This window comes from Malus sylvestris, chromosome 3, assembly GCF_916048215.2.
Source record: "Malus sylvestris chromosome 3, drMalSylv7.2, whole genome shotgun sequence".
NCBI lineage: Eukaryota > Viridiplantae > Streptophyta > Magnoliopsida > Rosales > Rosaceae > Malus > Malus sylvestris.
Genome location: NC_062262.1, coordinates 10533933 through 10549400, shown reverse-complemented (window position 1 = coordinate 10549400; position 15468 = coordinate 10533933). Strand labels below are relative to the sequence as shown.

Sequence of the window (15468 nt, the reverse complement as noted above, 5' to 3'; positions counted from 1 at the left end):
TAATGATTCTTCAACTAAAAATTCATCATCGTTGTTCCTTCAACTCATCAAAACGTGCAGTTATGGTCCCTCAACTAAAAATCATTTACCATTGGTCCCTCAAACTTTAAATCAACTGGAGAAATGATCTCTCAACTTTACCAAATTAGAGCAATGGTCACTTAAACTTTAACCCAATTGTAACAATGATCATTCCAACATAACTCATTTTGACAAAATTCTAACGAAGTTGACGAAAATGACCATAACTACACGTTTTGATGAGTCGAAGGACCCCAATTGTAACAATGGTTCTTCCAACATAACTTATTTTGACGAAAATCTAACGAAGTTGACGAAAATGATCATAGCTACACATTTCAATGAGTTGAGGAACCAATGGTAATGTATTTTTAGTTGAATGACCATTACTTGAATTTGATTAAAGTTGAGAGATCATTGTTACAATTTACTCTGAGTTCTAGAGAGCTTCCTGCAAATCTAATGGTTCATACATCGATACGCCAATCTAACCGGTTCAGACAGTGTTCGTCCAAAAGAGATTCCCAGTTTAAGGCAAATTACCTTATCTCGAATGTGGTAGCCCATGGATTAAAAGTAAAATTGGACTCCACTGGAACATCGCTTTTGCAGCATGGCACATCCCACAAGTGATTGAAGTTTCAGATAAAAGTGCAGTTGATCGTTGGATCAATGTGCACAGGTCACACTCATTCGACAAACGAAAATATACACTCGTGAAAAGAGTATATCGAGCAAATGTATGACGCGATCATACGAATGTCACCAAAATCAACGACAAATGGGATCCCATAACATGCGAAAATGAATCAGCACTTTGGGACCAAATTGATGGTTCGAGAATTCAAATACATCGATCCTACAAAACTGGTAGAGATGCTAATTGTAAACTCTCTAGAATTTACTGTCAAAATTTGTTAGTAAACGAAATAAATTATTTGTTGAAGCATTCAGATTGGTGTGATCAGCTGCATGCACATAACGAAATTTCCCAGACTGACTCGAGCCTGCCTACCTCTCAAGGAGCATTACTAATTCACAGTGTACGGTATGTGGGAAAATGTCAACAGCCATTGCTTTTACCGGTCGGAAAGGCTCTGAAGCAGGCATAGACTTGGCCCTGTGCCGTGCTAGGCCAGCACTACCCATGTTTCTCCATGCTCTGTTGTTCTTGTTCTTGTCTATTTTCTCAGGAGATGGTGTGCAAAGCTCGATCGCATTTGCCACCAAGGTTTCAGGATTGCAGGAAATGTAGCTAAACCAAATAGGAGAAAAAAGTTAGATTCTGGTATTGAAATAAATGAAAGCAAAAACATAGGGGAAAGTATGTGGACTAACACAAGCTTCCGTAGATCAGCATGAGTCCTCAGTGCTTTGATCACCTACATATCGCAGACCAATCATCAGGCTCAACAGTCTCAGGAAATATCCTGTCTCTTAACATACAACAAAAGCCACTAGACATATAGACATTGTTGAGCGGAAAACATAAGCAAATTAGGAAATGTTGTTCAGCGGAAAACATAAGCAAAAAAGAAGAAAAATTTTATACAAACAGTTTACTAGATTTTAAAAGAAGTTCAAAGACTATATAGACCCATGGAAGGACGTTTACTCAAAACATTTTCAGAAGTGAGCCTATTTTTCAAGTCCTAGGAATAAAACCCACAACTGCAGTATTACCAGTTAATGGATAGGAGTTTTTGACGCACTCATAAAAAGATAAGTGTATTTGATAAGAACAAGAAACAGCTTGAAGGCTACCAGTGGAAGGGTCTCCAAAATTAATCACTCATTCACTTCAACATGGTTCAATAGACAAATTTGCTACCTCCATATATTTTTCAGTCTTCGATATTCTCATCAAAATTTCAAGTGGGCAAGCTTAGCCCAAACAAACCTCACTCTTTAATAAGTCAAGGTTTTCCAGGCTTGCGTAGGGCCAAACTGAATTTTCCAATCGCATTCACATGCTGGTTGAGCAAACAGTGTCAAAAAGGGTGCAAATTTTTATAGATATCATACGGAATGCACCGAGCGTTACTCACAGTGGGGTGAAGTCCGTTTCTTGGAGGATCAACAATAGCAACTACATTACTGAAACATTCGACTGGAGTTTTCCCCTTTTCAGAAGTGCAACTGCTCTGAGGTTGGCTTCTCACTTCCTGCTTGTCGATTATTAAACCCTCAGATGCAGTGTTTCCATTTTCAAGCTCATGGCTTGAACTCTCCTCAGGGTTGGGTTTGTTGTCCATTGAGATTGCTTTCTCGTCCTCAGTAACTATAACTTTGTCACTACCTTCAGAGACGAGATCATCTTGTTTCTGAGATGCAATTGTGTACTCTTCCAACAAAGACCGCATCACATCCTCTGCCTGTCGTTTCATGGATGACAACAATACAAATAAATAGTAAAAAAAAGTTTATTACCTTCAACTACTGGACTCAAAGAAACTACGAAGTCTTCAAAAAAAATTAATGAATTGATTGGAGATAAGGATTTATTATCTCCAATTTCTTCCAAGGGTGTATTGTATTTTTAAAAAGATCCAAAGGCGCATTGGAAAAATTAATATAAATCACAACCCAAATTCTCACCTTCGCACAGACAAATCTACAGTTCTTTATGTCATTAATTTCAGCATTCCTACGAGCATCTGAAACCGCAGATGCATTCATTTCAATGCCAACAACCTGGAAAATATTTGTAGGGAGAACAGTCTTAGTCAACAGGGGAAAAATAATGAAATAACAAGTTTTGTTTTCATATGAAGATGAAATGGAAGCTCACATTCTGACAAGTCATAATTTTTCTTGCATTTACCAACTCTAAAAGAAGGGCACGGACTGATCAGATTATTTACGAAAAAAATTTGGAATATCATATGGTTTCTACTGTTTTCGCATAAAAGTGGTTTCTGTTTCCTCTCTGTGTTCCATGATGAACGACAAGGACTTTTGCATCAATACAATAGGCTGCAAGACATACGTTTTTCAACTTTATACGATTCTCTCCAAGGATGAAAGTCTTAAATCTTTAATGAGGGATTTAATTAGTACAAAATGAAAAGCATGTAACCACTCCAGAAGGGAAAAAAGACAAGAAATGAGAATCAGGATTTTGAATATTACCATACCAACACGGTGTGCTAAAGTCAGCCCAATTGTTCCAGTCCCACAACATACGTCAAATAGCAAGGTATCAGGACCCAACTGAGCCCAATCCCCTGCAAGCGAGTATAGCTTCTCTGCAGCAGGGGTATTAACCTGCAGTATAGTTGGATTCAGGAATAATTACTATTGCAAGAAAAAATCTTTTCAGGTGAGCTGATCAATAAGCAAGCTGATGACCAACCTGGAAAAAAGCGGTTGGAGATATACAGAACTTAAGATTGTTTATATAGTCATGAATTTTTGGTTCTACAACACTATCGGCGGCCTGCTTTTTGGAACCACCTTCTGCTTTAGGAATAGATAATGTGTGCAGTGGAGCATCAGCTGGCGCTGCATTTGATATTCCTTGGTGATCCTGACAAAAAAGTAAACCATCATACCGAACAGTGAGCACAACACATTAAAAACTGAAAAGACAACGTTGCTCTATCATAAATTAAGGGGAGCAACATATTCTCTTGAAAGCGGTTTGTCATGAGACTAAGACATCATTGAGTCAAATTCAGCTGTGACATTCTTACTACCTTCAGCTGGGATAAGTATATAACAAACCTAGATTACAAGAATTTAGTACCTGGTTATCCAAAAATAAGGATTTAGCACCTGAATAACTAAAAACGTTAGTGGCAAAGCTGGAGAGCTAGCAGCAGCTCCTGCAGCAAAAGCTTGGGCCAACCTCTCGTATTCACTAGTTATCTGTGCATCATCAAATCCACTACTGGAAACCTACTTACAGAGAGGGTGAAAACATAAAATTACGGTTACATGGTTTCACAAGATTCTTTCAGAATTTTTTTAACAAACTCAGACTGAATATTATAGTCTACTGTTCAATTTCCCTAACTATAAAAGAAGGCTTATAGGGGGAAATAAAGAAAAGACACTTGTAAATCCTGATGCAGGTTCACACACACTAACCTGAACAATCAGCATGACCTCCACAATATTGGCCTCACAATGTTCAGAATCAGTAGCAATGCCTGGCCTCCTCCCTTCTCGAACCTTAGAAGAAAAATCACGAGACAGCATATTCAGTAATTGGGAAAACAATATTACTTATCAGGTGCATATCAACAGTATATTGAGCATCGGGTACTTGGAAAGACAGCGATACTTGTAAGACAAAATATTTTTTCAAGCAGACCCTCAAGTTTACAACACCTACCGTCAATTGACGCCAGAATCCAATATTCTTAAATCTGTTCCAAATCGGTAAACTCGAATGTTGCAGAAATTCTTGAAATATTGAAGCGTATTTGGAAGAAATTCTGGAAACATTTGGGCAGTCAAAAGGTTCTTCAACTGCTGTAACACCATCCCTGGAAATATTTAATTTAGTGAAAAATCTATTCGAAGAACCCAAAAAAGCAGAAAAGTCTATTGAAGGTGAATTACCTAAAGTTTCCAAGCATAAACCCCACAGTTACTTTTCCCTGTAGAGAATACCCAACTGAAAACTCACACTTGTTGCGATATCCTTTTACAACTGGGGATGCTAGTATACCGTCTAAACTGCATGGAAGACCACCTAACATCATCAAAATGCAAGGGTGAACCCCTAGTCATACTTTGTTGCAAGTACAATGGCGAAAATTGGAGCACTCAAGCGCTTTGACCCACTATCATCTCGAAAACATTAAAATAAACAATCAAAAGTGTTTCATTAGGCTCACAGGTAATGTATGAAGATTACCTAACTCCCTAGACTTGACAATCCACTCTGGAAGTGGAATACCATCAGGACAAGCTTTACGAGTGTTCCTCGTCTGTAAAATAACAGTTGCAACAGTAACTAACTCGTTTTTCTGTGCATGTGAATAACTATATAGATGCTAATAATAATACCAAAAATTATGATATTAAAAGAAATATTATAAACAAGCACCACTGACAAGTCTTTTGAGAATCTGCATAAGAGAGCTCTTTTTATGCTCCAATTGATCATCATAAGACATATGAGCAAGAGGAGTCACGACTTTACGGGCACTTCGTCCAGTAGTCCCATCACCATCCCCAGAACCGTTTGCCATCATAGAGTCATCCACATTCTCCCCATCTAATCCAACACCTGGGATTCGAGGTGCCAATATCGATTTAGTTCTCTTCTCAAATGATCTGGGAATGACGTCCGCAACCTTCATAACTTTGTTGCCAATTGATATTCCTTCCAGTTCCTGCCGCACAGAGATTTTCAAGTGACAGTGATCATGTCAATTTACACATAATAAAGTTTCAAATTATGTTTTATGCAAGTCAGGGGATACCTTCACAGCAGTTTGTAACTGCTCTGCGTTCTCAAAACTCACAAACCCTAAAGCCATGCCTTTCTTCTTCTTCGCCGACTTAAATTCGACTCCCTGCAATCCATGACCAAAAATTCAAAATCCCAAACATCGAAATTCGAACCTCGAAAAATAAAAATCAGTAAGAAAAACACTTGCCTTCTCACTGAGAAATTCTTTCAATTTCTCGGATTTCCAATTCCTCGGCAGATGCACCAGGCACTTGCTCAGCTCAGGATCCAAACCCCCAGCATCGCTGCCGCCGTCTCCGTCGTCATCGACGGCCTCCGTCATCATCACATTGTCCAAAGCCATGCACTCCTCAATCTCCTCCTCCAACTTCTGCTTCTTGGCGCGCTCGGATGTCGGGTCCCACGTGTTGTCGGGTCGGGCACGGAGTTCCGCCTCGCCGTGCGCATAGCGGCACTCGCTTCCGTGGCCACAGGTTTTGGCCTCGCGCCTGAAGAAGGAGCAGAGGCTGGTCTTCCATAGAGGGGGCGCGGCGGAAGGGTTGGGGACGTCGTCGTTTTCCTCTCGCTTGCGTTTGTCGCCGGAAACGGCGTCGTCTGGCGGTTGGGTTGCGGGGTCCTGGGGCGGTTGGGGTAGATCGGTTGAATCGTGACCGTTGAGAGTGGACGGTGAGTTTAGTAGTTGAGTTACGGAGGGTTCGGCAGTTGGAGTCGATGACATTGTGAAAAGTAGTGGAACTGTCTGCTAACTTGGAGTTGGACTTGGTTCCTTACACTTTGTAACCATACTATGTAATTTTTTTACGAGAATTTATCAATAATAGCAAAAAATTAACTTTTAATTTTAAAAATATTATTTTTTATAACGACTTTCAAATATAATTAAAATCTACTTAAATAGACACAAACATCCTTAATTCATACAAATATATTTAAAACCTACTTAAAGTTTTTAGAAATATGAATCCTAGTCTGACTGGGGGTATCTCATTGCCGCAAGTGTAGGCTTATCCTTTTCTAAGGTTAATGGTAAGAAGATCTCTAGGGGTGATGCTTACCACCAATACCCCATTTGCTGGCATCCTTCTCCTCATTGTTATGTGAAATTAAACTTTGATGGGTCTATTAATTCGAGTCGTTCTGCAGCTGCTTTTGTTCTTAGAAATGAAGAGGGGCAACCTGTTGGTGCTGGGGCGTTGAACCTTGATGGTGGCACCATTTTGGTTGCAAAGGTTGTTGCTTTAAAGGAAAGGCTTTTGTTCGCCAAGCTCAAATGTGTGAAGAAGCTGATGATGGAAGAAGATTCTAAGCTTGTCATCAAGGCGTGCAAGATGTTTGGATGTCCCCTTGGCATCTTAAACCTATCATAGAGGATATTAAATGGTTGGCTTCTGGGTTTCAGCATATCAGTTGGAGGCAAATTTCTTGGTAGATGCATTAGCTCATATGGGCCCATGGAAGAAAATGCCGATAATATCGGCGAAATATCGTCGATATTATCGGTTTTTCGCGCAATGGATATTTAAATAGGTATCCGGATGGTTTTCGTCTAAATATCGCGATATTATCGATAATATCGATAATATCGCGATATTACTAATAATATCGCGAGATGAACCGATAATATCGCATTTCGAATAGCTGAGTCGACCCGGATGAGGGCGAGTCGAACCGGTTGAACATGCTCAACTCGTGGTCGTACATGGCCTTCTTGGTGGGGTTAGAGAGGACGTTCCAGGCCTCGGAGACCAGCCGGAAGGCATAATCAAGGAAGCGATTCCGGTGGGGGATCAACAGAAGAGCGAGTTGACGGTATTGAGTCGCGACGATTTCGAGGTTCTGAGTGTACTGGGCGAGTTGGAGAATAGCGTACCAGTCGGGCTGCTAGTTTTGGTTGTTGATCTGGGATTCAGCGGCGAGAAGAATGTCGGCGACGACGATTATTTGCTCGGTAGCCTCGAGCCTGGGGTCAGTATCTCAGGCTCGGATCACGAAGGTCTTGGTCTCTTGCAAGTCATGCGCCGACAGTAGCTTCATGGCTCTCCGCTTCCGCCCTCGCCCTCTCTTCTCTCTCTCTCTCTCTCACTCCCTTTTCTGCCTTTCTTGGTTTTCGATGAAGTTCACTTCAGACAGAGTAGAAGGATGGGGGAATTTTGGGTGGACGAAAGAGGACTTGGGTTGTGACTGAAATGACGGAGATTGTTGGTGGTGGGGTGGGAGAATGGGAGGTGCAGTAGGGGTATTTTGGGAGAATGGGAGATTGTTGTTGTTGAGGGTTTTGAGCACACTTGGACTCGGTTAATGGATTGAGATTTTAAACCAACGGAACTGCTACCCTTTAACACCTTGACCACCATATCACTTATGTTTTCGTGAAAATATGCTAAAATATTTATATATATGGTTTTGTTTTGAATTCTTTTTGCAAGAAACAAATTTGCATATGACGGCTCGCTATATAATCAACTTAAATCAGTTAAATCCATCATGCAATGCATTTCCTTCCAATTTTTTGTGATAAACTAATAGATAATTGACTAAATAAACATCCTGCAAAGTTTCAATAAAAATTTCCAAGTTTTTCTTACAATTTCCGTGGTTTCCATGTAATTTTTATCGATATCGATATTATCCCGATATTTCCATCGATATTTCCGTATTTTCAGACTACCGATATTTCTTATATTACCGATATTTAATACCTTGTATGGGCCTCATTGTTGCCAACCCATATTTTTGGGATTATTGTCTTACGATTTCGGCTATGGAGGCTTTTAATTTTGATTGTATTGGAAATGGTTGTGTTAGAGGTTTTAAACTTTAATAAATTTCTTCTTCATAAAAAAAATCATCAATTCATACAAATAATTAGTTGTTAATTAAAAGATTCTTGTGCTATAATCAAGTGTTGCTTTTGCTAATATTTTTCTTCTTTTTTATTTTCTTTGTCAAATGAAGACCATAGTTTTTTCTTAATTTAATTTTTTAATAAATAATCAAAGAATGTGATATTAATATCCTACTTATCAGATCTTTTGTTCTTATCTTGTTAGGAATTAACATAAAGAAATTTAATGTGTTATGACTCTAGAAGGGCAACATACCAGAAAGCATTACAAGGGTAATATACTATATTCATATAGCAGCAAGTGAATTACCAGAGTGGACAAATAAAAATGAATTAACTTTTACTTGTCTCAAATTTAAAGGATTTTACAACTAAAATAAACAATAAAATGATAGAAAGAAAATTTTCTTCATTAAACTCTTAAATTTAAAAAAGTTCTACAAGTAGGATGAACATAATTCTTACAAGTTTGCTTATAATGGCCATTTGAACCACATTTTGAACACTTTCGAGTTGATTTTTCTTTTCCACTTGATGATCATATCCTTTTTTCTTTGCGCCTACCATATCTTCTTTGCACCTATCATATCCTATCAGTTACTACCCAAGCGGCATGATCACCAACTGGCCATATAGCTTTTGCATACGCAATGACCAAGGAGTTTGTATTATAATATTGGGAACACATAGGATAACATGAAATTTGTACGTGTTTACATGCAGCACGAGCATGTGAGCAAGGTAATTGGTCAAGACCAAATTGCATGCATGTGCAACTATTTTTCTCTACATTCATAACTCTAATATGAGATCCATCGTATACATGGAATGAGTAAGCTGCAATGTACAACAGCATGTACTTTCTTCTGAAGTTCCACAAATGTAATGTTACTTGAAACAAGTAATCCTTTCATTTTGCAATTGTGTACATTGAGTCAGCCTACCTCCAACCATACTTTACCAAAGTTGTCAAACTAGACATTTTTCTGAAGTATAAGCTGTTTGTACCATACTTGACCAATCCCGAAACTACTGAGCACCGGTCAACGTTGTACCATCAAGGACCCAGAAGAGTTTCCCTCTAACCAGGAGGCCAATTACAGTGCGACATGTGTCGACATCAAAATTCAATCATAGCGCGACACATGTCTGATGCGTAAAATAACTAAACACACAAAATTAAACCCTCTTTTTATCAAATGTAGTAAAGTATGTAAGTAGGGATCGTTCTAGGCCGGAGATTAGGAGGGATTGCTAAACACTTGAAAACTGACTTAAAAACATAAAAACAAAATTTAAAACACTAAACTAGACTCAAAGAATGCAAAACTATACTTTAAAATACTTAAACAAACATAAAACTCAAAACAGCAACCTAATGACTCAAAACTGCCTAAAAACCACTTTCTGGGCAGTTTTGAGAACCTAACAAGAACTTGGACGAAGTTGGATGAAAACTTGAATCAAAACACTTAGAAACACAAATCAAAACACTTTCTAACTAATCTAAGACTTCAAAATAAAGGGGGATTTGTTTTGGACGAAAATTGAAAACAAAACAGAAACTTTAAAACAAAACAGATTGTAAAACGTTTTTGGATGAAAAGGATGGATAAAAGGCTAGTTAGGAGGTTCTTCTCCACACATGACACACTTGCAAACAAAATGATTTTCAGTTGTTCTTTCAATAAATTATGAAACTCAACACCCCAAGTTAATTAGATACGCTTAAATTAACCTTCAAGTTCTCCTTAAGTTAATGAATTGGATGGAAAAACGCATACAACAATTCAAAGCATTCCTCAAAGGTTCCTTACGTGATGAGCACAATAAAGATACAATCAAGAATCATGAAGCATAATGAGAACTATAAGTGTTGCCGAGGCATTCGTTACTATGATGAGCATGAAACTAGTGCCAAGAATTCATTCAACGCGATCGTTTTCAAGCGACCTTCACTACTTGTGATTATAAGATTGTAACTATTAGGTGAAACTCCCTCATAATCTAGCATCATATTCATGCATGAAAACTAAGCGTGCACTCTCAATCAACATACACAAATAAGTTATCAATCAAGTAGATGAACGAATTGAATCCGCAACTTATGAAATAACAACTGAATGTAATCAAATCATATTGCAAGCATGTACATGGTTTCGAATCACCCCCCAACTAAGGGGGTTTAGTTCCTCATTCTTGCAATACAAAGATACATAAAATTAGACATTAAAATCAAAGGAAAGAAAACACCTAAAATGCTCCAACTTGGAAAGCAAGTGCATCAATGGATCTCCCTTCCTCCTTGTTGCGGCATGAAGCTTGTGGACAGATTTTTGGGTGGATTTATGGTGTAGAATGGATGGGGAATGATATAGAGGGGTTTAGGGTGAGTGTGGAAGAGTGTTTGATGGTTGGAAGGTGGTGGAGAACTAGGCAAAGAGGGTGGAAGAAGGTGGAGTGGCTGTTATGTTTTCTAGGCACTAGAATGGTGTTTTTGGGGGTGTTTTGCTTCCTAGGGTGTGTATGGACGAATTTCTGTGATAAAATGATGAATATGGGGGATTGTTCTTTGGCCAAGGGGTGTAAACATGTATTTATAGGCCCCAAAAACCTTAGAAAATCAGGTTAGGCTAGGGATGAAATGCATGGCAAGTTGGTGTGTGTGGTGTGCAATGGTCCAAGGGTGAAAATGAAGTGATGATGCAAAGTGTGAAGGGTAAAATGGAGTGGTGTTGCAGCTAGGGAGCATGAATGATTGTGTACATTGCATAGAGATGGAAAGGGAGGTGAAATGTGTCAACAAATGGGTCAAAGGTGCAACAACATGTGTGACAAATGCCCTTGGATTCCAAATGTGAATGATGGAGCATCAATTGGTGCATGTAATGGATGTAAAGGTTGTCTAAAATCTAATGGGTGAAGGGAACAAGAGGTATCAAGCAATTGAGTGAAATAATTAAATGAATTAAAGCATGAAATCAGAAATTATGTAGGGGACAAGAGTGATCAAGCATGGCATGGGAATCCAAAGGGAATTCTATGTGTTTTGCATGGCAAAGAGTGTGCAACTTGGAGTGACAAATTTTTGGGCTGAATTCTTTATCTTTTGGACACTAATTCTTCACATTCTTGGCCTCTTTAGTTCTCAAATTCGTCCATCCACTTTGGCCCATGCATTTGCTATCCATTCCAAGCCCGAAACATGCTCCAAAGGCCTCCAAAATGCATCTTCTTGCATACTTTGTACTTAGAGTCTTTCACTTTGCATGTGGGCTTCTTTGCATGTGTATGAGTTGTCATTGTTTATCCTTGCAATTACACATACACACTTGCACACACATATGCCCAAAACGTCCATCCTCATGCATGCAATCCATTTGAGCCCAATATTGATCCAACATGCACCAAAATGCACTTTTCTTGCCAAGGTTGTTATTAAGACCTACAAACAAATGAAAATGGCTTTAAACACTAAAATAACTAAACAAACACAACGTAAATGCACAAGAACAAGCCAATTAAGTCGCATAAATATGCTCTTATCAATGTCAACATCATAAGCCAATCACAACACGACACATGTCAATGTCAGAACAAAGCTAGAAACTCTTTTCTATAAAAAGAGATCATTCTCCCACAATATTTCCTAATGTCATTTGTACTAAATCATTCACTAGTACTTACTAAAGGAGAGCTTGAACCTATGTACTTATGTAAACCCCTCACAATTAATGAGAACTCCTCTACTCTATGGACGTAGCCAATCTGGGTGAACCACGTACATCTTGTGTTTGCTTCCCTGTCTCTATCCATTTACACACTTATCCACACTAGTGACCGGAGCAATCTAGCGAAGGTCATAAACTTAACATTTTCTGTTGTACCAAAGTCTTCACTGATTTTGTGCATTAACATTTGGCACCGTCTGTGGGAACGACATTTATTCCCACTCTCTTCAGCTTTGTCAAGCTGATTTCCACCATTCGTACACTTTCTTTTGATCAGGCATCCCTTTCCAACATGGGGAGCGAAGGAAGCCACATCACGCAGAATAACATCCCCCTTACACGTGGTGCGAAGCAACAAAAGAAGGAACAAAAGAAGTTTGTTGTTCAGGCTAAAGTCGATCAGGTGGAGGCTCAGAACAACAAGATAGCGATGAAGAATGAGATCCTCCAAGAGCAGTATGAGAAAGTCTTCGAGATGCTCCACAAGGCTAGATATACTAAAACACACGAGCCCATCACCCCTATGGAAGTCAACCGTCAACTGGGTGCCCCCCAACACGGAGGGTCATTTGCCCTCGACATGGGTATTCCTGTTGAGGAACGAGCTACTAATCGAAATGGCGACCAACATGAAACTTCTCTCAACCTAGCTGCTTTGACTCGAAGCAGGAGGAGTGGAGGAAAGCACCTCTTTATAAAAGGAGTGGAAGGATCGAAAGCTGTCTTTCGCGACTGTCGAGACTTCCTAAAGCAATGTCAAGACAATCCCATCCATGTAAGCTCGAAGATCAATAACCCAAGGGTCTCTGAAAAACTCGGTCCCCTCTCATATCCCAGGTCGGCTACCAATTTGGGGAAGGGGCAACAAGTCCTAGAGAAACATGAAGGTATAGAGGACTCAGAGATGTTGCGACAGACATACCATGGAAGTCAACACGACGAGTCCAGGAAAAATCACATGTTCTTGATCAAACCTTCCTACTTCCAAGAGGAGATGGAGATTTACGAAAGAAAGCTCTAGTGGTACATGACTCTACTCAAGACCCTCTTGTCCTACAACTCCTTAAGGAAGTAAACAAGTTGAAGGCTGAACGACAAGCTGAGATACCTGATTGGAACCAACCTAGGCCTGGGCCTCTTACAAGGAGGATCCTCGACACCTCCCTCTAAACAAAGACAAAGCAGAAGCTTGGCTTGTAACTCTATATTGGAAATGAGGACTCGATTGAACACCTTAACCTCTTTGAGTCCACCATGGCATATCGGATGCACACCGACGAAGAGCGATGTCTTCTCTTCCCCTCCACCCTCTCTAGCGGAGCTTTAAACTGGTATTGCCGTCTTCCACCTGAGACGATAGACTCATTTGAGGAATTGAGGAAACTGTTTGTTTCTCAACACATTTTCCAGATTGATCACTTACACTTTACATATAACTTGTACATTATTCGCCAGAAGCTAGACGAGTCATTATGTATGTATGCTGGTCGCTTCAACCATGAGTATTCTCGTTGTGCCAAGGCAGACGACAAGACTGCCCTCAAAGCCTTCACGGCAGGCCTAAGCGACTGTTTTTTTAAGTACATGATCAATACCAACACTTGGAAGACTTACTCTGAGGTGATGGCGTATACTTATAACAATGCCTCCGCCGAGGCAAGGACATACCAAGAGAAACCCCCAACAACCATCCCCTATTAGCAAGTAGGGAGTGGAAGTCAGACCCACCCAAATGAGAAAACCTCAACCTTCCAAACAGCAGCGGTGTTTCCCCTGCCTTACTTAATACTAGGGCCGGTCTAGAGATTTTTGAGGCCCGGGGCGACGCCAAAAAAAGTGCCCTAACTTCATATAAGAAAATTATTTATTTTCACACGTAAGACATTGATAAAATTATACTTAGAAAAGCACTTCAAACTCAATAATTTAGAAACACAAAAATACTCATTTATTTTGTATTGAGAGAAGAAAACCAAACAACTCTGAGCTTATAAGTAGATAGATGATGAATTTTGTTTTCCATTTGAACTTTGAAAGTGTTTTTGTATAAATCATGAGGTGTTTTTTCTTATTTACTAACCTTGTCAATATGGGACTAAAAAAATAATGATGTTTTTGAGTCTTTAATTGATATGTATTAGTAATGAATGGGCATTAAATTAAATATTTTGATAACACGTCATATAATTTACAAATTTGCGCTAAAAATTTGGTTTACGTATTACTCATTGTTGAAGATTAGACTTGAATTGAAACGAATATTTAAAAATAACAACCCACATAGCTACTAGCTAGTAACTAAAAATAAATTAACAACCAAACAAAAAATAAATTAACAACCAAACAAAAATTTGTAAAAATTGAAAAAAATAAACATGCACATAGCGTTTCGAACTTAGGACCTCTTGTTAATTTTAAACAACAAAAACCATTGCTTCTAATTAAACTTCTTGATCCTTTAACCAAATTTTATAAATTTATACTCTTATGAAAAGAAATTTGTAAAAATTAGAAAGTAAATAAGCACATGTGGTGTTTTGAACTCAAGACCACTCATTATTTTCAAATGACCAAACCACCTCTTCTACTTAAATTTCTATGTCATTGAACCAAGTTTTATAAATTTATACTCTTATGAAAACATATATAAATATATCACCCTAATAATTTTGGTGCCCCCAATATTTTTGGGCCTCGGACGGTTGCCCTGCTTGCACTGGGCCTGGGCCGGCCCTGCTTAATACTTTGCCAAGTTAACAGACATATCAATCTCAGGGCAAAAGGAAAGATTTCCATCCTCAACAGTCTCATTTTAGTAAAAGGAGTAAGGGACACTACCGCGATAACCAAGGGTATCGCCACGATAATCCCCGACCCCAGGTAGTTAACACAGTGAGTCAAGCACGTGTCAGGACAGGCCCTACCCCGAGGTATGAGGCATACACACTTTTAAATGCCACATGCGTGGCCATTTACCCCAGCATAGCACACCTAATACCAAAGCCAAAGCCGAGGCACCTAGATTACAAGCCCACAAAGAACACAGGAATGTTTTGCTGCTACCACGGGCATAACGGCCATGATGGCGAAAAATGTATCACCCTTTGTGATCATATTGAAGCTTTGGCATGTGAAGGAAAAATTGATCAATTCCTCATTCACCCTCCAAAGGGTAACCGTAACCAACGCCAGGTGAATGTGATATATTCCATAAGTGGCGGCACACCCATAGCTAAATCTTCCAACAGGGCTATGAAAAATAGCGAACGAGCTTTAAGGCCTGGCCACCAAGTGTTTCACGTAGAAGACATCAGGGGAGGCAAGTATCAAAAGCCTAACTGGGATCCAAGATGTTTCTACCCTGAGGAAGAAAGAGGTATCATCTACCTGCACAACGACCCACTAATCGTGGAAGCTCACATAGCCAACTTTGAAGTACAACA

The 15468-nt window shown here is 39.3% G+C and overlaps 1 protein-coding gene across 3 annotated transcripts; it reads right to left on the bottom strand.

The window, feature by feature from the left end:
* Nucleotides 1–751: 751 nt before the first annotated feature.
* Nucleotides 752–6223, bottom strand: LOC126615239 (zinc finger CCCH domain-containing protein 24-like). 3 transcript variants are annotated; one of them, XM_050283035.1, is made up of 14 exons: nt 5633–6221; nt 5460–5548; nt 5088–5369; nt 4889–4961; nt 4591–4723; nt 4361–4514; nt 4114–4197; nt 3799–3921; nt 3377–3550; nt 3154–3288; nt 2620–2715; nt 2070–2396; nt 1360–1403; nt 752–1276 (listed from the first exon to the last, which is right to left on the bottom strand). In XM_050283035.1, exons 1-14 carry the CDS (start codon nt 6165–6167, stop codon nt 1033–1035), a joined length of 2493 nt encoding a protein of 830 aa, XP_050138992.1. In that variant the 5' UTR covers nt 6168–6221; the 3' UTR covers nt 752–1032. The 3 variants fall into 3 exon arrangements, with proteins under 3 accessions (XP_050138992.1, XP_050138994.1, XP_050138993.1); XM_050283037.1 differs by lacking the exon at nt 2070–2396 and having other exon boundaries at nt 5633–6223; XM_050283036.1 differs by lacking the exons at nt 752–1276; nt 1360–1403 and adding an exon at nt 1518–1994 and having other exon boundaries at nt 5633–6223.
* Nucleotides 6224–15468: the final 9245 nt, after the last annotated feature.